The sequence below is a fragment of the Cricetulus griseus genome, chromosome 9 (assembly GCF_003668045.3).
Source record: "Cricetulus griseus strain 17A/GY chromosome 9, alternate assembly CriGri-PICRH-1.0, whole genome shotgun sequence".
Taxonomy (NCBI): domain Eukaryota; kingdom Metazoa; phylum Chordata; class Mammalia; order Rodentia; family Cricetidae; genus Cricetulus; species Cricetulus griseus.
In genome coordinates, this window is record NC_048602.1 from 5,598,411 (window position 1) to 5,619,924 (window position 21,514).

Sequence of the window (21,514 nt, forward strand, 5' to 3'; positions counted from 1 at the left end):
AAGCAAGTGCACAAGGACCTGCTGTAAGGGGCAGCCAGCTTCCCGTATGCAAGAGGAAATTCATTCCTGTCCTGGCTGCCAGCTACAGACTCACCACTTCCCAAGTGTCTCTCAGACCAGGAGATCTGTGCGCTGGTGGCACTGCCAGGCTGCAGCAGTCTGGGGAGAGAAGCCAGATGGTGATACCTTGTGTCTCCCTGGCCCTTCACCTCCAGGCCCAGTGAGGTGCATACCTGGGACATAGGCATCTCCCCTGAGCTGGTCAGGCACACGGCTCCAGTTAGGTGGTTGTGGACGCCGACTCCTCACAAGGAAGACCCTGGGCATTGCTTTCAGGACGGCACAGCTATAGTTCCTCTCAGGACTGCCTCCCCTATATGCTGCTGCCTGTCAGACCTCAGCCCCAGAACAATCCAGAACTAGGTGAGGTCAGGAGACCCACGAAGGAGCCTCATTCTCTCCATGCAAATTCTGGGACAAGCCTGGGGAGCAGCCTTAAGTGGCTCTAGTTACCTCTGCTGGGGGGGTGGGGGACTGCCATTATGGTTCCTTCCCTGTAGGGGCCAGGCTCCCAAGGAGCTCTGCAATCTCCAGGGCCTGAGACACTAGAGGACCACCCCCACACCCCCAGGAGAGGTGTGAGTGAGAGAAGAGCCTAGCCTAGAGAGAAGGAAGGGACATGGCCCCAGTCCTGGCAGGGTGAAGGACTACAGGGACTGTTTACCAGGCAAATCAGTCCCGTGTCCATTCCCCATACATACACACACACACACACACACACACACACACACACACACACACCAGCCTGCCTGGTTATTCAAATCACAGCAGCTGTCCAAGGGGTTGGGTGGGGACAGCAGTGATTGTTCTCTGTCACTGGTGTAGGGTGACAGCAGATTGGTGAGTTAAAATCAAGATCCAGGCTGAGCTTCCTCAGGCAGGAAGCTCTCATCTTCAGATTTCCAAAGATGACATGGCATCTCTCAGGCTGAGGGTATTAAAATGCTGCTTTGTCAACAGTCCAGCTAGTGAGTGCACGGGACTCCTCCCATCCCTGGAGTTGCCAGGAACTGACCACACTCCGGGTAGGCTGTTCTAGTTGGTCCTTATCTGATGTCTGAATTAGACGTCAAGAATTGTGAACATTTTCCCCACAGATTTATTTATTTATTTAGACAGGGTTTCTCTTTGTAGCCTTGGGTGTTCTGGAACTCACTATGTAGATCAGGCTGGCCTCAAATTCACAGATCTGCCTGCCTCTGCTTCCAGAGTGCTGGGATCAAAGGTGTGCACCACCACCACCACCACCACCACTGCCTGGCTTTCTCTGATTTATCTACCTAACCATCATTTGAACTTGGGCTATAGGCAGACCTTACTTAGTTCAGCACTGAAAATGAGGACACCAGGTCACAGGGGAGACAGCAGTGACATCCAGAATGGTCAACCATGAAGAACAGAGTGATCCAAGTTGGGATAGGGCAAAACTGGGGGAAGAGAACCCCTGGAACCAATTTTGAAAGTTCTAATCCAGCCTAGGAGTTCCGGTAGGATTGGTGAAAGAAGAGGACTCAAGAGAAAGGGAAAGGTACTCTGAACTTAGATCAGGAAGCCTGCATGCCAAGTGCCATCTCAGTACCCCCTGCTGTTTAAACAGAGGGTCTCATGTAACCCAAAAAAAAAAACAAAAAACAAAAATCAAAAAACAACAAAAGAAAAAAAAAAAAAAAAAAAAAATAACCCAAGTTGCCCTTTATGTAGCTGGGGATGAAACTGGACCCCTGATTCCAGCCAAAGGGAATAGTCGTTCCAAAGGTTTGGGGAAGAAATTGTACATTTCGTTTTTTAAAATTATGGTAGAGGGGGCATACACAACCACATGTCAAGGTCAGGGAACAAACTTTAGGAATTGGTTTACTTTCCACCATTACGTGGTGTACTGGCTAGTTTTCTATCAACTTGGCACAAACCAGAGTTATTTGGGAAGGGGAAACTTCAATTGAGAAAATGCCCTGACTAGATTGGTCAGTGGGCAAGCTTCTGGTAAACATTCTTGATTAATGTGGGAGGGCCCAGATCACTGAGGGCTGCTACTCCTGGGCAGGAGGTCCTGGGAGCTATAAGCAGGTTGAGCAAGCCATGAAGAGCAAGCCAGTAAGCAGCACCCTTCTAGGGCCCTTGCCTAAGTTCTTGCCACCAGGTTCCTGCCCTGACTCTCTTAGATGATGGACTATGATGTGGAAGTGAAATAAACCCTTCCCTCCTCAAGTTGCTTATTATGGTCTTGGTGTTTTGATTTGTTCTTTTTCTGAGACAGGGTTTCTCGGTATCCTTGGCTGGCCTGGAACTCACTCTGTAGACCAGGCAGGCCTGAAACTCAGAGATCCGCCTGCCTCTGCCTCCTGAGTGCCGGCACTAAAACTGTGCGCCACCATGCCCAGCTGGTTTTTGTGTTTTGTTTTGTTTTTTCTCTGTGAGCACAGCTTTATTGGATAACATTGGCCATCCCCAGGTGGCTCTGGATCACTAGTGTGACGGGATGAGATGGTGTCTCACTGAAGAGATGGAACCCTTCTTCATGTATAGGACAGTGACTGCCACTAGAGGGTGTCGGGGGGGGGGAGGGGGCTACCCCAGACCCAGGGAAGAGATTACCTGCATCTGCACAGCTATGGATGCCATTGCCCTTTCTTGGGTCTGTGGCTGTCAAGGGCACTGTGTGGGTGGGAGAAGTTTCTTGTGGAGACCAGTGAGGCTCACCTAGCCCCCAAACAGCCTCCTCATGGAGCTGCTTGAGAGCTGGAGGGACATCAGAGCCAGGTTCATCACACTGTGTCACCCCAGTAAAGACAGGCCCTGAACCCCCTCAGAACCCCGCGGAGCTGGCCTCAGGCGCCATCATCACCTGCCCATTGCTGTCCCAGGTGCCATCAGGACTGCAGCAGGGTCCTCTTCAAGTCTCAAGTCCGGCCAGCCTGTGGGGTCACCTGCAAAGTCCCAGTGCTGGTAGGATGGTGTCTTGCTGGGTGTGGCAGCACCATCTTCTCTGATGCACCCTTCAGCCGTGTGAGCTTCTTAGGCAGGCTGGAGTTGGCTTTCGTCACCACGTCATGCTCAGTCTTCTTCCGGATCCCCACGTCCAGGGTCTTCAGCTTACTGCACGACGCGTGCCTTCTTGGGAGCGATGACTCAGCTGCCTTTCCTCGGCCCTGGGCTCTGCTCCCCCGCAGCCGCTGCCTTGCTTTTAGGTTTCTGAGACTGCAACTTGCGCTGTCCCTGCGCCATGTTTCACCACGAGCCGAGCCGGAGGAGCTTGTGTTTTTTGTTACTTTTTGTCTTTTTTTTTTAAACTTATTTTTATCACATCGCCAGAAACCCTAAAACATGTGGGCTCAAGGGATTGAACTCACATCACCAGGCTTGTGTGGCAAACGCCTTTACCCGCTGAGCCATCTCACCACCACCACCCCCTTAACAAAAGGAGGGGATTGTGTAGCCCAAGCTGGCTTCCAACTTACTACGTAGCCAAGGATGGTCTTGAACTTGTGCTCCTCCTCCCTCTCCCTCTCAAGTGCTGGGATTGCAGATTGCAATGGCCATCATGCTCATTCTCTGTAGTACTAGGGATGGGCGCCAGGGTTTGGTGTTTGGTAGGCCAGAACTCTTATTGAACTACATCCCCACCCCGGGAAAGATTTCTCTGCGTCCCTTGTATTAGATTTGAGTGTAAAGTTCTCCTCCAAAGGTTCGAGGGCTAAAGGGTGGTTGGTCTCATTGGCTGGAGAATCCAAGTGAGAGCTGATTAGGTCATGAGAGCTCCAAGTTCAGCAGCAGATCAGTCCATTGATGGATTCATAATTTGATGGCATTCTTGAGACGGTAGCAACTAAGAGGAGGGGTCTGGTTGGAGGAAGGGGGGGCACTGATAAATGTACCTGGAAGAGCATGTCCTGTCCCCAGACATCTGACTCTCTGTTGCTGGCCACAAGGTGAGCCTGCTTTCTCTGCCCCAGCCCCTGTCATGAAGTTCTGCTCTGCCCACAGCACCGTGCAGCCAACCACAGCTGGAAATCCCAAGCCTAAACAAACCTTTCCTGCTTCTCAGGTACTTTCCTACTGACAGGACGGTGACTTAACACGGGAGTCAGCCTTCTAGATTGGTCGTCGTGGGGTACAAGGGAAAGAGCTTGCCCCTCACCTGCACGCTGAGCCTTGCCACGTTTTCTCTGTACATCCTAGAGGGTAGAGCCTGGGCACGTCACCTCTCGGGCCTTTAAAAAGCATGACTTTTGTGTGTGCAGGCGTATGTGTGAAGGTGCATGTCAGTGCAAGCGCCTGCGGTGACCAGAGGCATCGGATCCATGGAGCCGGAGTTACCAGTGCTTGTGAACAGGTGTGGGTGTTGATAATGAAATTGGCATCTTCCGAAAGAGCAGTTAACCATGGAGCCAATGCTTCAACCTGTTTTTTGTTGCTTTTCCGCTGATGCAATCCAGGCTGGTGTCAAACTTATGTAGCTGAAGCTGGCCTTGAACTCCTGATTCTCCAGTCTCCCCCTCCCAAGTGCCGACTAACAGAATTACAGGTGTGTAATTTGGCAGTTGGGTCTGGGCAGGCTCTGAGTTTCAGCTGACTTGGCTGAGAAATGGGGCTGAAGTGGCTCCATGTCACACCGACAGGACTTCATAATGATTGGTGTCCCTTGTGTAGGTTGATGTCTCACTGCCTAGGAACTGCCCTGATATCGGGGGAGCCAAGTGTGGGCCCATAGTGGTGGCAAAGGCTGGGCTGCCACACTAACGGGGGAGAGCTATCTGCTCAGGGGCCCTATGTCCACAGCTGGCTCCGTTGTTGCTAGGAGACAGAGTCAAGCTGCTGTCTGTACAGCACTACCCTTCAGGTCCAGCAAGGCTGGTTTTTTTTTCCCCCCAAGATTTATTTATAATGTGTACAGTGTTCTGCCTGCACGTATCCCTGCAGGCCAGAAGAGGGCACCAGATCTCACTACAGAGGGTTGTGAGCCACCATGTGGTCGCTGGGAATTGAACTCAGGACCTCTGGAAGAGCAGCCAGTGCTCTTAACCTCTGAGCCATCTCTCCAGCCCAACAAGACTGTTTCTTTGAGACAGGGTTTCTCTGTGTGTAGCCCTGGCTGTCCTGGAACTCGCTCTGTAGACCAGGCTGGCAATGAACTCACAGAGACCCACCTGCTTCTGCCTCCCGAGTGCTGGGACTAAAGACCCATGCTACTACTGCCTGGCTGTTCTCCTCTTAATCAGAGCTACTGTGACTATCCACAAGGGGCCTTCCTTTATAAGAGTGGATGGGTTGGAGCTGGGTGATGGCCCTGGCCTTTAGGAGACCCCTCTGCTGGGTTCCTTTTTACAGGGACTTGGGACAGGATGAGTGAGGTCTGGAGTGGCCTTCTTAGGAAGGTTCTATGTCTGCAGTTGGCTCATGGGATGAAGCTGGATACAGTTCTTTCAGATGAAGGCATCACAGGGCCCAGCAACTAGGTGGCTTGGGGCTGCTGCAGATTCTTCAATGGTATTTGTCTCCTACTGCCCCTGCTGCAGATGTGACAATGACAACCCAGACCCCGCCGGATCCAGTGTGAATTTAGCCTAGGGCCATCAGCCAGGAGTGTATGTACTGAGGACAGGGTCAGACCCGTGATGACCCCAGCGGCTCCACTGGGTTTGAAAGCACCTGTAGGGTCAGGAAGGCTAGCTCCTACTGGGTGGTGGTGGCACACGACTTTGATCCCAGCACTGGGGAGGCAGAGGCAGGGGGATGTCTGTGAGTTCAAGGCCAGCGTGGTCTACAGAGTGAGTTCCAGGACAGAGAAACCCTGTCTTGAAAAAAACAAAAACAAAAACAAAAAGCAAGCAAACAAGCATAGAATCCTAGCTCCTCCTAAGGATGGGCTCCAATGGGCAGAGAGCACACATGACCCCTGCAATAGCTCAGTATGCTAGGGACAGGCTACATGGGATGCCAGGCCTGGCATTCATCATTCCTGTTAGTCCCATGTTCCCTGCTGGCAGGTGCACAGAACAGGGCCTAGAGCTGAAGCAAAGCCGAGTCTCCAGGCTGGTTCATCCATGCGGACCCTTTACCCCCCCTCTCTCTGCATCCACTGAGGAGGGCTTTACAGACAGGACAGGTTCCAGAAAACTATTTAATTTAGTCAGTTTATTTGCTTTAAAATCAATCTCTGCTGAGCAGCGAGGCTTTGGTGGAGGGGCTGCCGGCTTTTAGTCGCCCCTTGCTTTCCTCTTCACAGCCTGCACCAGCAGCTCTGAGTAGTGTTCCAGCAGGGCCTGCAGGTTTGGGCTGGCCAGGAGACACAGTGTAGGTGAGGAAGGCAGGCCGGGGCTAGGCAGTGTCTGGGGTGGAGCCGTGTTAGCTGCAGCCATCCAGTTGCTGGCTTCCAGCTGGCTGTGGATCCACTGAAAGGCGGAGGCCAGCTCCGTCTGTGCCTGCTGCTGTTCGGCACCCAGCTGGTTGCTGGAGACCAACTGTAAGGGATGGCAAGCTTGTCAGGGGACATGCAGTACTGCCAGGGAGCCCTGCCCATTCTCCCGCACTGCCCTGGGCTCCTTAGCTTACCATTCGGTAAAGGTCAAGGGCTTCTTGGAAGACAGCCTGCAGCCTGTGCGAGACTGATCTTATACTGCCCAGCTCAAGGAGTGCTGGGGGCAGGACCTCAGCTGGGAGCCCAGGCTCCCCACAGTGTCCAGGGCTGCCCGGCATATCTGGGGGTAGAGAAGAGTGAATGACCAAGATAGTTTGACTTTCTGGATGGCTTGAGAGAGGCCAGGTGGCTGGGCTAATGACTGTTGGCCCTGGACCACTTTCTTCAGTCCCCAAGGCCTCTCTTCCTCACAGGGTTCTGCTGGATAGAAACTTCTCCTTAAATCATGTTGTTGCCATCCTAAAATTGAAGCTACACTGCTCTCCCCGCCCCTTTCCCCCTGCCTTATTTCTCTCAGTAACTTGTATCACCTTGTGATACGTCTGACACTTTGGTCTGGGTATCTCCCCTAGCGTAGGAATCAACTCTCTCGTTTGTCCTCTTGTTTGTCACCATGTCTCATGTGCCCAGGACCTAGAACAAAGCCCAGCATGTGCTCATTAACTATGTGAATGAATGAACGAATGGATGAATGAGTGAATGAATGAATGAGTGAATGAATAACACAGTCCCTCTTGTGGCTAGGGTGAGCGTCCTACTTGGCAGAGGAGTCGAGCGGCACAGGGGACAGGCTAGGGCTCTCTCTATCCGTGTCCCATGGTAGTACTCACCAGGGGTGGGCTCCAGGAGAGCAGCGGTACTACTAGGCACCCTAGACCTGGTCTCTAGAAGTTGGAGGCTGTTGGGATGGCCAGGAGGGATGAGGGGCCCAGAGGCTGAGGTCCTTGGGAGAAACACAGAGCTGTGGAGTCTTGGGGTGCTAGCATCTACAGGGCTGGGTGCTGGGAAGCTGGCTACTGTGGCTGTCACACCAGGCTGGACATCCACAGAGTCCTGAGACCACACACATGTGATGGGTGGCTCCAGTGGGGGTGAAGACAGGAGCTGGCCACAGACACTGGATAAGGGCAGTTTGAGGCTGGCTCGGGCCTCATGATTGCCCCAGGAAGGCATGGCAGGATCCTGGCCTTCGATGCTAGAAGTGAGAGTCACTATGGTGGGGATGGCCTGGGGTTCCTGGCCCAGGGAAGCCAGTTCTCCCATGGATAAGGGTTTGTGAAGTGACCTGGATGGCTCAGGTGTCACAAGGCCCTCACTGTCCCCAAGAGACATGCTACGTGATATCTTGGCATGTGAGCTAGTCGTCGTCTCCAGGTAAGAACATGTAGACGGGGCACAGACACTCTGATCCAGGCCTGTGATAGGTACAGATGTGGGTGTTGGAGGCTTCCTGTCTGTGGGTGGCACCGAGGAGGAAGAGACACAGAAGGCCAGGCCTGTGAGGGAAGGAGCTGCAAAGGAAGCAGATGGCTCACTTGTACACGAGTCTCAGAGCCCTGCCCTAGGAATGCTTCACCATCTGAACGGACAATTCCATGGCTCAGCTGGACACCCAGGGCTGTTCATCTCGGATTGGAGACATTTACTTGGTAGATACAAGGCCTCTGGAGGCTCCTCAGCCTTCTGCCCAGAGAGGACCTCCAAGCCCAGCTCTGTGGTAAAGACAAGGCCTCCTGGCTTGCAGCCCTGGGTCCTAGGCGTGACCTCAATACTCACATTGGTCCCATCTGAGGACATGTAGCCAGTACCTGCTCTCAGGGACCCTGCTCTGGACTGGCCGCATCCTTGTCCTGTAGGCTTGACCTCTGGAGACTTCCTAAGGTGAAGGGGCAGCCGGGGAGGGAAGCTGGGGAAGAAGCCAGGTGGAAAAGAGAAGTTCACATAGCCTGACCCGAGGGTCACGGAGGGGCGTGGCTGAGGAAAGGGAAATTGGGGGTCACTGGCTTCTACCTGGAGGCCTTCTGGAGTCGTGAGAGAAACTGGGTGGAGATGCTCAGCCGGGGATTGAAGAGATGGTGGTCAGCCTCTGAGATCTTCATGTCTGCCACTGATCCATGAAAGAGCTCTAGGAAGACCAATGGAGCCTCAGGCCTGCCCGCATCTCACGTGCCTCAAGTGTGAAGTGCGGCTCAAACCATCTCTCTTCAATCCCCGGCTGAGCATCTCCACCCAGTTTCTCTCACGACTCCAGAAGGCCTCCAGGTAGAAGCCAGTGACCCCCAATTTCCCTTTCCTCAGCCACGCCCCTCCGTGACCCTCGGGTCAGGCTATGTGAACTTCTCTTTTCCACCTGGCTTCTTCCCCAGCTTCCCTCCCCGGCTGCCCCTTCACCTTAGGAAGTCTCCAGAGGTCAAGCCTACAGGACAAGGATGCGGCCAGTCCAGAGCAGGGTCCCTGAGAGCAGGTACTGGCTACATGTCCTCAGATGGGACCAATGTGAGTATTGAGGTCACGCCTAGGACCCAGGGCTGCAAGCCAGGAGGCCTTGTCTTTACCACAGAGCTGGGCTTGGAGGTCCTCTCTGGGCAGAAGGCTGAGGAGCCTCCAGAGGCCTTGTATCTACCAAGTAAATGTCTCCAATCCGAGATGAACAGCCCTGGGTGTCCAGCTGAGCCATGGAATTGTCCGTTCAGATGGTGAAGCATTCCTAGGGCAGGGCTCTGAGACTCGTGTACAAGTGAGCCATCTGCTTCCTTTGCAGCTCCTTCCCTCACAGGCCTGGCCTTCTGTGTCTCTTCCTCCTCGGTGCCACCCACAGACAGGAAGCCTCCAACACCCACATCTGTACCTATCACAGGCCTGGATCAGAGTGTCTGTGCCCCGTCTACATGTTCTTACCTGGAGACGACGACTAGCTCACATGCCAAGATATCACGTAGCATGTCTCTTGGGGACAGTGAGGGCCTTGTGACACCTGAGCCATCCAGGTCACTTCACAAACCCTTATCCATGGGAGAACTGGCTTCCCTGGGCCAGGAACCCCAGGCCATCCCCACCATAGTGACTCTCACTTCTAGCATCGAAGGCCAGGATCCTGCCATGCCTTCCTGGGGCAATCATGAGGCCCGAGCCAGCCTCAAACTGCCCTTATCCAGTGTCTGTGGCCAGCTCCTGTCTTCACCCCCACTGGAGCCACCCATCACATGTGTGTGGTCTCAGGACTCTGTGGATGTCCAGCCTGGTGTGACAGCCACAGTAGCCAGCTTCCCAGCACCCAGCCCTGTAGATGCTAGCACCCCAAGACTCCACAGCTCTGTGTTTCTCCCAAGGACCTCAGCCTCTGGGCCCCTCATCCCTCCTGGCCATCCCAACAGCCTCCAACTTCTAGAGACCAGGTCTAGGGTGCCTAGTAGTACCGCTGCTCTCCTGGAGCCCACCCCTGGTGAGTACTACCATGGGACACGGATAGAGAGAGCCCTAGCCTGTCCCCTGTGCCGCTCGACTCCTCTGCCAAGTAGGACGCTCACCCTAGCCACAAGAGGGACTGTGTTATTCATTCACTCATTCATTCATTCACTCATTCATCCATTCGTTCATTCATTCACATAGTTAATGAGCACATGCTGGGCTTTGTTCTAGGTCCTGGGCACATGAGACATGGTGACAAACAAGAGGACAAACGAGAGAGTTGATTCCTACGCTAGGGGAGATACCCAGACCAAAGTGTCAGACGTATCACAAGGTGATACAAGTTACTGAGAGAAATAAGGCAGGGGGAAAGGGGCGGGGAGAGCAGTGTAGCTTCAATTTTAGGATGGCAACAACATGATTTAAGGAGAAGTTTCTATCCAGCAGAACCCTGTGAGGAAGAGAGGCCTTGGGGACTGAAGAAAGTGGTCCAGGGCCAACAGTCATTAGCCCAGCCACCTGGCCTCTCTCAAGCCATCCAGAAAGTCAAACTATCTTGGTCATTCACTCTTCTCTACCCCCAGATATGCCGGGCAGCCCTGGACACTGTGGGGAGCCTGGGCTCCCAGCTGAGGTCCTGCCCCCAGCACTCCTTGAGCTGGGCAGTATAAGATCAGTCTCGCACAGGCTGCAGGCTGTCTTCCAAGAAGCCCTTGACCTTTACCGAATGGTAAGCTAAGGAGCCCAGGGCAGTGCGGGAGAATGGGCAGGGCTCCCTGGCAGTACTGCATGTCCCCTGACAAGCTTGCCATCCCTTACAGTTGGTCTCCAGCAACCAGCTGGGTGCCGAACAGCAGCAGGCACAGACGGAGCTGGCCTCCGCCTTTCAGTGGATCCACAGCCAGCTGGAAGCCAGCAACTGGATGGCTGCAGCTAACACGGCTCCACCCCAGACACTGCCTAGCCCCGGCCTGCCTTCCTCACCTACACTGTGTCTCCTGGCCAGCCCAAACCTGCAGGCCCTGCTGGAACACTACTCAGAGCTGCTGGTGCAGGCTGTGAAGAGGAAAGCAAGGGGCGACTAAAAGCCGGCAGCCCCTCCACCAAAGCCTCGCTGCTCAGCAGAGATTGATTTTAAAGCAAATAAACTGACTAAATTAAATAGTTTTCTGGAACCTGTCCTGTCTGTAAAGCCCTCCTCAGTGGATGCAGAGAGAGGGGGGGTAAAGGGTCCGCATGGATGAACCAGCCTGGAGACTCGGCTTTGCTTCAGCTCTAGGCCCTGTTCTGTGCACCTGCCAGCAGGGAACATGGGACTAACAGGAATGATGAATGCCAGGCCTGGCATCCCATGTAGCCTGTCCCTAGCATACTGAGCTATTGCAGGGGTCATGTGTGCTCTCTGCCCATTGGAGCCCATCCTTAGGAGGAGCTAGGATTCTATGCTTGTTTGCTTGCTTTTTGTTTTTGTTTTTGTTTTTTTCAAGACAGGGTTTCTCTGTCCTGGAACTCACTCTGTAGACCACGCTGGCCTTGAACTCACAGACATCCCCCTGCCTCTGCCTCCCCAGTGCTGGGATCAAAGTCGTGTGCCACCACCACCCAGTAGGAGCTAGCCTTCCTGACCCTACAGGTGCTTTCAAACCCAGTGGAGCCGCTGGGGTCATCACGGGTCTGACCCTGTCCTCAGTACATACACTCCTGGCTGATGGCCCTAGGCTAAATTCACACTGGATCCGGCGGGGTCTGGGTTGTCATTGTCACATCTGCAGCAGGGGCAGTAGGAGACAAATACCATTGAAGAATCTGCAGCAGCCCCAAGCCACCTAGTTGCTGGGCCCTGTGATGCCTTCATCTGAAAGAACTGTATCCAGCTTCATCCCATGAGCCAACTGCAGACATAGAACCTTCCTAAGAAGGCCACTCCAGACCTCACTCATCCTGTCCCAAGTCCCTGTAAAAAGGAACCCAGCAGAGGGGTCTCCTAAAGGCCAGGGCCATCACCCAGCTCCAACCCATCCACTCTTATAAAGGAAGGCCCCTTGTGGATAGTCACAGTAGCTCTGATTAAGAGGAGAACAGCCAGGCAGTAGTAGCATGGGTCTTTAGTCCCAGCACTCGGGAGGCAGAAGCAGGTGGGTCTCTGTGAGTTCATTGCCAGCCTGGTCTACAGAGCGAGTTCCAGGACAGCCAGGGCTACACACAGAGAAACCCTGTCTCAAAGAAACAGTCTTGTTGGGCTGGAGAGATGGCTCAGAGGTTAAGAGCACTGGCTGCTCTTCCAGAGGTCCTGAGTTCAATTCCCAGCGACCACATGGTGGCTCACAACCCTCTGTAGTGAGATCTGGTGCCCTCTTCTGGCCTGCAGGGATACGTGCAGGCAGAACACTGTACACATTATAAATAAATCTTGGGGGGAAAAAAAAACCAGCCTTGCTGGACCTGAAGGGTAGTGCTGTACAGACAGCAGCTTGACTCTGTCTCCTAGCAACAACGGAGCCAGCTGTGGACATAGGGCCCCTGAGCAGATAGCTCTCCCCCGTTAGTGTGGCAGCCCAGCCTTTGCCACCACTATGGGCCCACACTTGGCTCCCCCGATATCAGGGCAGTTCCTAGGCAGTGAGACATCAACCTACACAAGGGACACCAATCATTATGAAGTCCTGTCGGTGTGACATGGAGCCACTTCAGCCCCATTTCTCAGCCAAGTCAGCTGAAACTCAGAGCCTGCCCAGACCCAACTGCCAAATTACACACCTGTAATTCTGTTAGTCGGCACTTGGGAGGGGGAGACTGGAGAATCAGGAGTTCAAGGCCAGCTTCAGCTACATAAGTTTGACACCAGCCTGGATTGCATCAGCGGAAAAGCAACAAAAAACAGGTTGAAGCATTGGCTCCATGGTTAACTGCTCTTTCGGAAGATGCCAATTTCATTATCAACACCCACACCTGTTCACAAGCACTGGTAACTCCGGCTCCATGGATCCGATGCCTCTGGTCACCGCAGGCGCTTGCACTGACATGCACCTTCACACATACGCCTGCACACACAAAAGTCATGCTTTTTAAAGGCCCGAGAGGTGACGTGCCCAGGCTCTACCCTCTAGGATGTACAGAGAAAACGTGGCAAGGCTCAGCGTGCAGGTGAGGGGCAAGCTCTTTCCCTTGTACCCCACGACGACCAATCTAGAAGGCTGACTCCCGTGTTAAGTCACCGTCCTGTCAGTAGGAAAGTACCTGAGAAGCAGGAAAGGTTTGTTTAGGCTTGGGATTTCCAGCTGTGGTTGGCTGCACGGTGCTGTGGGCAGAGCAGAACTTCATGACAGGGGCTGGGGCAGAGAAAGCAGGCTCACCTTGTGGCCAGCAACAGAGAGTCAGATGTCTGGGGACAGGACATGCTCTTCCAGGTACATTTATCAGTGCCCCCCCTTCCTCCAACCAGACCCCTCCTCTTAGTTGCTACCGTCTCAAGAATGCCATCAAATTATGAATCCATCAATGGACTGATCTGCTGCTGAACTTGGAGCTCTCATGACCTAATCAGCTCTCACTTGGATTCTCCAGCCAATGAGACCAACCACCCTTTAGCCCTCGAACCTTTGGAGGAGAACTTTACACTCAAATCTAATACAAGGGACGCAGAGAAATCTTTCCCGGGGTGGGGATGTAGTTCAATAAGAGTTCTGGCCTACCAAACACCAAACCCTGGCGCCCATCCCTAGTACTACAGAGAATGAGCATGATGGCCATTGCAATCTGCAATCCCAGCACTTGAGAGGGAGAGGGAGGAGGAGCACAAGTTCAAGACCATCCTTGGCTACGTAGTAAGTTGGAAGCCAGCTTGGGCTACACAATCCCCTCCTTTTGTTAAGGGGGTGGTGGTGGTGAGATGGCTCAGCGGGTAAAGGCGTTTGCCACACAAGCCTGGTGATGTGAGTTCAATCCCTTGAGCCCACATGTTTTAGGGTTTCTGGCGATGTGATAAAAATAAGTTTAAAAAAAAAAGACAAAAAGTAACAAAAAACACAAGCTCCTCCGGCTCGGCTCGTGGTGAAACATGGCGCAGGGACAGCGCAAGTTGCAGTCTCAGAAACCTAAAAGCAAGGCAGCGGCTGCGGGGGAGCAGAGCCCAGGGCCGAGGAAAGGCAGCTGAGTCATCGCTCCCAAGAAGGCACGCGTCGTGCAGTAAGCTGAAGACCCTGGACGTGGGGATCCGGAAGAAGACTGAGCATGACGTGGTGACGAAAGCCAACTCCAGCCTGCCTAAGAAGCTCACACGGCTGAAGGGTGCATCAGAGAAGATGGTGCTGCCACACCCAGCAAGACACCATCCTACCAGCACTGGGACTTTGCAGGTGACCCCACAGGCTGGCCGGACTTGAGACTTGAAGAGGACCCTGCTGCAGTCCTGATGGCACCTGGGACAGCAATGGGCAGGTGATGATGGCGCCTGAGGCCAGCTCCGCGGGGTTCTGAGGGGGTTCAGGGCCTGTCTTTACTGGGGTGACACAGTGTGATGAACCTGGCTCTGATGTCCCTCCAGCTCTCAAGCAGCTCCATGAGGAGGCTGTTTGGGGGCTAGGTGAGCCTCACTGGTCTCCACAAGAAACTTCTCCCACCCACACAGTGCCCTTGACAGCCACAGACCCAAGAAAGGGCAATGGCATCCATAGCTGTGCAGATGCAGGTAATCTCTTCCCTGGGTCTGGGGTAGCCCCCCCCCCCCCGACACCCTCTAGTGGCAGTCACTGTCCTATACATGAAGAAGGGTTCCATCTCTTCAGTGAGACACCATCTCATCCCGTCACACTAGTGATCCAGAGCCACCTGGGGATGGCCAATGTTATCCAATAAAGCTGTGCTCACAGAGAAAAAACAAAACAAAACACAAAAACCAGCTGGGCATGGTGGCGCACAGTTTTAGTGCCGGCACTCAGGAGGCAGAGGCAGGCGGATCTCTGAGTTTCAGGCCTGCCTGGTCTACAGAGTGAGTTCCAGGCCAGCCAAGGATACCGAGAAACCCTGTCTCAGAAAAAGAACAAATCAAAACACCAAGACCATAATAAGCAACTTGAGGAGGGAAGGGTTTATTTCACTTCCACATCATAGTCCATCATCTAAGAGAGTCAGGGCAGGAACCTGGTGGCAAGAACTTAGGCAAGGGCCCTAGAAGGGTGCTGCTTACTGGCTTGCTCTTCATGGCTTGCTCAACCTGCTTATAGCTCCCAGGACCTCCTGCCCAGGAGTAGCAGCCCTCAGTGATCTGGGCCCTCCCACATTAATCAAGAATGTTTACCAGAAGCTTGCCCACTGACCAATCTAGTCAGGGCATTTTCTCAATTGAAGTTTCCCCTTCCCAAATAACTCTGGTTTGTGCCAAGTTGATAGAAAACTAGCCAGTACACCACGTAATGGTGGAAAGTAAACCAATTCCTAAAGTTTGTTCCCTGACCTTGACATGTGGTTGTGTATGCCCCCTCTACCATAATTTTAAAAAACGAAATGTACAATTTCTTCCCCAAACCTTTGGAACGACTATTCCCTTTGGCTGGAATCAGGGGTCCAGTTTCATCCCCAGCTACATAAAGGGCAACTTGGGTTACATGAGACCCTCTGTTTAAACAGCAGGGGGTACTGAGATGGCACTTGGCATGCAGGCTTCCTGATCTAAGTTCAGAGTACCTTTCCCTTTCTCTTGAGTCCTCTTCTTTCACCAATCCTACCGGAACTCCTAGGCTGGATTAGAACTTTCAAAATTGGTTCCAGGGGTTCTCTTCCCCCAGTTTTGCCCTATCCCAACTTGGATCACTCTGTTCTTCATGGTTGACCATTCTGGATGTCACTGCTGTCTCCCCTGTGACCTGGTGTCCTCATTTTCAGTGCTGAACTAAGTAAGGTCTGCCTATAGCCCAAGTTCAAATGATGGTTAGGTAGATAAATCAGAGAAAGCCAGGCAGTGGTGGTGGTGGTGGTGGTGGTGCACACCTTTGATCCCAGCACTCTGGAAGCAGAGGCAGGCAGATCTGTGAATTTGAGGCCAGCCTGATCTACATAGTGAGTTCCAGAACACCCAAGGCTACAAAGAGAAACCCTGTCTAAATAAATAAATAAATCTGTGGGGAAAATGTTCACAATTCTTGACGTCTAATTCAGACATCAGATAAGGACCAACTAGAACAGCCTACCCGGAGTGTGGTCAGTTCCTGGCAACTCCAGGGATGGGAGGAGTCCCGTGCACTCACTAGCTGGACTGTTGACAAAGCAGCATTTTAATACCCTCAGCCTGAGAGATGCCATGTCATCTTTGGAAATCTGAAGATGAGAGCTTCCTGCCTGAGGAAGCTCAGCCTGGATCTTGATTTTAACTCACCAATCTGCTGTCACCCTACACCAGTGACAGAGAACAATCACTGCTGTCCCCACCCAACCCCTTGGACAGCTGCTGTGATTTGAATAACCAGGCAGGCTGGTGTGTGTGTGTGTGTGTGTGTGTGTGTGTGTGTGTGTGTGTATGTATGGGGAATGGACACGGGACTGATTTGCCTGGTAAACAGTCCCTGTAGTCCTTCACCCTGCCAGGACTGGGGCCATGTCCCTTCCTTCTCTCTAGGCTAGGCTCTTCTCTCACTCACACCTCTCCTGGGGGTGTGGGGGTGGTCCTCTAGTGTCTCAGGCCCTGGAGATTGCAGAGCTCCTTGGGAGCCTGGCCCCTACAGGGAAGGAACCATAATGGCAGTCCCCCACCCCCCCAGCAGAGGTAACTAGAGCCACTTAAGGCTGCTCCCCAGGCTTGTCCCAGAATTTGCATGGAGAGAATGAGGCTCCTTCGTGGGTCTCCTGACCTCACCTAGTTCTGGATTGTTCTGGGGCTGAGGTCTGACAGGCAGCAGCATATAGGGGAGGCAGTCCTGAGAGGAACTATAGCTGTGCCGTCCTGAAAGCAATGCCCAGGGTCTTCCTTGTGAGGAGTCGGCGTCCACAACCACCTAACTGGAGCCGTGTGCCTGACCAGCTCAGGGGAGATGCCTATGTCCCAGGTATGCACCTCACTGGGCCTGGAGGTGAAGGGCCAGGGAGACACAAGGTATCACCATCTGGCTTCTCTCCCCAGACTGCTGCAGCCTGGCAGTGCCACCAGCGCACAGATCTCCTGGTCTGAGAGACACTTGGGAAGTGGTGAGTCTGTAGCTGGCAGCCAGGACAGGAATGAATTTCCTCTTGCATACGGGAAGCTGGCTGCCCCTTACAGCAGGTCCTTGTGCACTTGCTTCCTGGACCTGAGGTTCTTCCCGGCAGCCAGCTCGCCCCCCCGTCTCGGATAAGACCCATATTCCTAGGGTAGGTGGGCAGTTTAGGGGCCTGCTCTAGGGACCTGGGTCCAATGGGTGCAAGCTAAGTAGAAAGTGATTTATATCAGAACACTGGATAAGGTAACAAAGATGGGGGTGGGAGCTCTGTCGCCTTAACCTCCCAGGAGACGGTCAGCTATGCTGTCCTTGAAAGGAAGGAAAGTGCTAGGTAAAGTTGTGTGTGCCCGAGGTCATCTCAGTATCTGAGAGGCAGGCACAGTATCCAGCAGAAGGGACAGAAGCCCGCTTCCTTACGGAGCTTCTTCCTGTTGGGAGCTGGAGGCACAGACAATAAAACTAGGAAAGCTCGTATTAGCGAAGTGTGTTCTTGGCCATGGAGGGCCATGAAGGTCGGAGTGATGGGATTTGGTTAGGGGAGGTGTTGGGGAGAGGGTGGCACCTGTCCCCACTACTCAGACCCTCTTCTAGTGGTCCTAAGCTGTGGGCACACCCAAGATTCTTGTTTGCAGAGTAGCAAAGCCTGGGCAGGCTCCAGCTGGCCAGGCTAACCCTGCACCCTCTGGCAGTCCTCACAGGGAACACTGACCTCTGCTCCCAGGGCGCCGGGGACACTTGGCTGCCCACTTTGCCCCAAAGCTTTCCCACTGCAGCGCATGCTGACGCGGCACCTCAAATGCCACAGCCCAGCACGGCGCCACGTGTGCCACTGCTGTGGGAAGGGCTTTCACGACGCCTTCGACCTCAAGCGTCACATGAGGACTCACACTGGTGAGTGACAGTGGGGACAAAGCGGGCCTTCTGGACAGGAGACAGGGATGGTGATGGCATGAGACAGACAGAGAGTCTTCTGGACAGAGACAGGGATGGTGATGGCATGAGACAGAGAGTCTTCTGGACAGAGACAGGGATGTGATCATGAGATAGACAGAGAGTCTTCTGGACAGAGACAGGGATGGTGATCATGAGATAGACAGAGAGTCTTCTGGACAGAGACAGGGATGTGATCATGAGACAGAGAGTCTTCTGGACAGAGACAGGGATGGTGATGGCATGAGACAGACAGAGAGTCTTCTGGACAGAGACAGGGATGGTGATCATGAGATAGACAGAGAGTCTTCTGGACAGAGACAGGGATGTGATCATGAGACAGACAGAGAGTCTTCTGGACAGAGACAGGGATGTGATCATGAGACAGACAGAGAGTCTTCTGGACAGAGACAGGGATGTGATCATGAGACAGAGAGTCTTCTGGACAGAGACAGGGATGGTGATCATGAGATAGACGGAGACGTATGGGATGTGGGGTTTCTGGGGACTAGGGAGATCCAGCAGGAACACAAGTAACAAGAGCCCTGAGACATGGTGTACCTCCCAGGAGGCGAGTGTAAGGCTGACTCAGGAAGGGGTCTGGCAGAGGGTAGAGACGGGTGCTGGCTACAGAATCCAGGTCTCAGTAAGTCAAGGCAATTAGTTGCTGGCAGCTTTACAACCTGAGTTCAGTCTTCAGGACCCAGGTGGTGTAAAAAGACTCCTGCAAATTACCTTCCAATTTGTACCACGGCATTCGTGCACACTCACCGGCATGCACACACAAAGGCGCACACACACAGAACAAAAAACATAATTTAAAAAATGAAGCCAGACTGTAGCAGTCCCCTTTAATCCCAGGAAGTGGAGGCAGGGAGATGTCTGAGGAGTTCCTGGACAGCTAGGGCTACACAGTGAGACCTTGTCTTAGAAGTAAATCAATAGGGAATAGGGGACAGAGAGGTGGCTCAGCGGTTAAGGACACTGGCTGCTCTTCCAGAGGACCCAGGTTCAGTTCCCAGCACCCACGTGGCAGCTCACTGTTATTTCAGTTCTGCGGGGCCCCATGCTCTCACAGACATACGTCTAAGCCAAAAAAAAAAGAGGATGTCCATAAAATAATAAACAAGTCTTAAAAAAAAAAAAAAAAGAAAAAAAGGCCGGGTGGTGTTGCCACACGCCTTTAATCCCAGCAGTTGGGGCGGAGGCAGGCGTACTTCTGTGAGTTCGAGGCCAGTTTGGTCTACAGAGTGAGTTCCAGGATAGCCAAGGGTACCCTGTTTCAAAACGAAACAAAAAAAATAATAAAATTGCGGTACCCAGAGTGTGAGCAGTCCAGGGCAGTTTCTTGGGAGGGCGTCCTGATGAGGAATGGAGGGGGCTCAGGGTTGGCTCATAAGGCTATAGGAAGGGCAGCCGACGGCTGCTGGGCCATGAATCTAAGTGTCTGCCCAGCTCGGAACAGGGACAGACCGGGCAAGGTGGGAAGCGGCGGACACGGCCGCTGTCTGCCCCTGCCCTGCCCTGCCCTGTCTTTACAGGGGTGCGGCCCTTCCGCTGTGGGGCCTGCGGGAAAGCTTTCACCCAGCGCTGCTCCCTGGAAGCTCACCTTGCCAAGGTGCACGGGCAGCCAGCCAGCTACGCCTACCGGGAGCGCAGGGAGAAGCTGCACGTGTGCGAAGACTGCGGCTTCACCAGCTCCCGGCCTGACGCCTACGCGCAGCACCGCTCGCTCCACCGCACGGCCTGATGCAGGCCTGATGCATGCGCGGCCGGCCGCTTCCTGCAGCCCGCAGACACGTAAATAAAGGCGGGAAACACTGGTGCACAAACCCGCGTTTATTACAGGCAGGGAGGAGGGAGGAGGGAGGGAGGGAGGGGTCACTCTGTCCAGCGGTGGCCGCAGTGTGGGGCGGTGCACACATAGTACAGGCGCATGGCGTCCTGGGGACGGGAACGTGCTTCCGTTAGTTAGGGTAGGGGGCTCCACCCCAAAGGAGCTTCCCAGTCTTGATCCCAGGAAGGCCAGCGTCAGCCCCCAAGTGGCGTCCCCACCCCCGGGACCACCCCGGCCACCCACTCACCTCCGCTCGGGCACTGTGGGACTGGAAGAACACAGCCTCCTTGTGGCCACACCTAAGGGAGAGGGGACGGTCCAGCGTGACAGCCCTGGTCGGGTGTGTCCCCTCCCTCCCTCCCCCCCCTGCCCCCTGCACACCTAAGGGAGAGGGGACGGTCTACTGTGACAGCCCTGGTCGGGTGTGTCCCCTCCCTCCTTCCCCCTGCACACCTAAGGGAGAGGGGACGGTCCACTGTGACAGCCCTGGTCGGGTGTGTCCCCTCCCTCCCTCCCTCCCCCTGCCCCCTGCACACCTAAGGGAGAGGGGACGGTCAGGTCCAGCGTGACGCCCCTGGTCTGGTGTGACGGCCCCTGGTCGGGGGTGACGCCCCGGGTCGGGTGTGACAGCCCCTGGTCGGGTGGGTGTGACAGCCCCGGGTCGGGTGGGTGTGACAGCCCCGGGTCGGGTGTGACAGCCCGGGTCGGGGTGTCCCACTCACTTCTGGCAGGGGTGGTCCTCCGTCCGCGGCAGCGTGGGGTCCTGGGACACGTCTGCGATGATCTGGGTCAGCTCGCTGCAGGGGTGGGGCGTGAGCACCGTTAGACGGGGGTCCCAGCCCCCACCCGCCCCTGCCCCTGCCCCCGCCCCTGCCCCAGACCCCGCCACTCACTCCACTTCGTGTGTGATCTTGTTGACGTAAATGCAGCTGTTATCGGCCTCCTGCTGGTAATCGCAGTTCCGGCACTGCAGGGGGTGGAGGGGGTCACACAGGTCACAGGGGGGGCGACGGACAAGGTGGGGTGGCAGGGTGCACTGAGGGGCGGCCCAGAGGCCACCCCTGGGGAGGAGGGAGAGGGAGGAGGGAGAGGAAAGGGGGAGGAGGAGGAGGAGGGAGAGGAAAGGGGGAGGAGAGAGGAGGATGGGGAGGGAGAGGGAGGAGGAGGGAGAGGGAGGAGGAGAGGAGGAGGAGGGAGGGAGAAGGAGGAGGAGGAGGGAAAGGGAGAAGGGAGGAGGAGGATGGAGGAGGGAGAGGGAGGAGGAGGGAGAGGGAGGAGGGACTCGGGAGGAGGGCGCGCACTCACGGCGTACAGCAGGATGCGGTTCTCCTTGTCCTCCTTGGGGTACAGCATGTTGTTACTGCGGGGAGAGGTCAGAGGTCAGAGGCCAGCCGGAAGCCCGCCCCGCTGCTCTCCCACGCGGGCCGCCGCGGGCCTCACCACTCCTGGCAGAAGCGAATCCCCACGAAGCCAGGCTCGTAGGTCCCGTCGGGCTCCATAGCGACCGGCCCGCCGAGCCTTGTGCGCCTGCGCGGCCGCGCTACGGGCCGCGGCGAGGGTCAGACCGCGCGGCGGGCGGCGCGCCTCAGTCCTTTGGGACTCTCGGGCGATGCCGCCGACCCCGGAGCTGGACCTCTCGGCTGACCGAGCAGCACGGGCGTAGGACGGGGGCCG

At 54.8% G+C, this 21,514-nt stretch overlaps 4 protein-coding genes and 2 pseudogenes across 5 annotated transcripts; 3 read left to right on the forward strand and 3 right to left on the reverse strand.

Annotated features, from left to right (window-relative positions):
- Positions 1-2,901: 2,901 nt before the first annotated feature.
- LOC113837637 lies at positions 2,902-3,285 on the reverse strand (annotated as a pseudogene).
- A 2,890-nt stretch (positions 3,286-6,175) lies between these two features.
- Positions 6,176-8,668, reverse strand: LOC113837640 (WD repeat-containing protein 62-like). Of its 2 annotated transcripts, none has more exons than XM_027432538.2 (5): positions 8,489-8,668; positions 8,287-8,384; positions 7,309-7,989; positions 6,613-6,758; positions 6,176-6,521 (listed from the first exon to the last, which is right to left on the reverse strand). In XM_027432538.2, exons 1-5 carry the CDS (start codon positions 8,575-8,577, stop codon positions 6,258-6,260), a joined length of 1,278 nt encoding a protein of 425 aa, XP_027288339.1. In that variant the 5' UTR covers positions 8,578-8,668; the 3' UTR covers positions 6,176-6,257. The 2 variants fall into 2 exon arrangements, with proteins under 2 accessions (XP_027288339.1, XP_027288340.1); XM_027432539.2 differs by having other exon boundaries at positions 8,255-8,384; positions 8,489-8,626.
- On the forward strand, positions 8,616-11,053 carry LOC113837636 (WD repeat-containing protein 62-like). Its single transcript, XM_027432534.2, has 5 exons — positions 8,616-8,740; positions 8,845-8,942; positions 9,240-9,920; positions 10,471-10,616; positions 10,708-11,053. Exons 1-5 carry the CDS (start codon positions 8,616-8,618, stop codon positions 10,969-10,971), a joined length of 1,314 nt encoding a protein of 437 aa, XP_027288335.1. The 3' UTR covers positions 10,972-11,053.
- A 2,890-nt stretch (positions 11,054-13,943) lies between these two features.
- On the forward strand, positions 13,944-14,327 carry LOC113837635 (annotated as a pseudogene).
- A 2,078-nt stretch (positions 14,328-16,405) lies between these two features.
- Positions 16,406-19,821, forward strand: LOC113837638 (putative transcription factor ovo-like protein 3). Its single transcript, XM_027432536.2, is given in 4 exon segments — positions 16,406-16,955; positions 16,958-17,059; positions 17,763-17,964; positions 19,545-19,821. Coding segments are annotated over 4 exon segments (639 nt in total). The 5' UTR covers positions 16,406-16,829; the 3' UTR covers positions 19,754-19,821.
- Positions 19,822-21,423, reverse strand: LOC113837639 (DNA-directed RNA polymerase II subunit RPB9). Its single transcript, XM_027432537.2, has 6 exons — positions 21,281-21,423; positions 21,146-21,200; positions 20,734-20,807; positions 20,563-20,637; positions 20,088-20,139; positions 19,822-19,947 (listed from the first exon to the last, which is right to left on the reverse strand). The coding sequence occupies exons 1-6, from the start codon at positions 21,337-21,339 to the stop codon at positions 19,885-19,887; spliced, it is 378 nt and encodes a 125-aa protein (XP_027288338.1). The 5' UTR covers positions 21,340-21,423; the 3' UTR covers positions 19,822-19,884.
- Between the last annotated feature and the right edge of the window lie 91 nt (positions 21,424-21,514).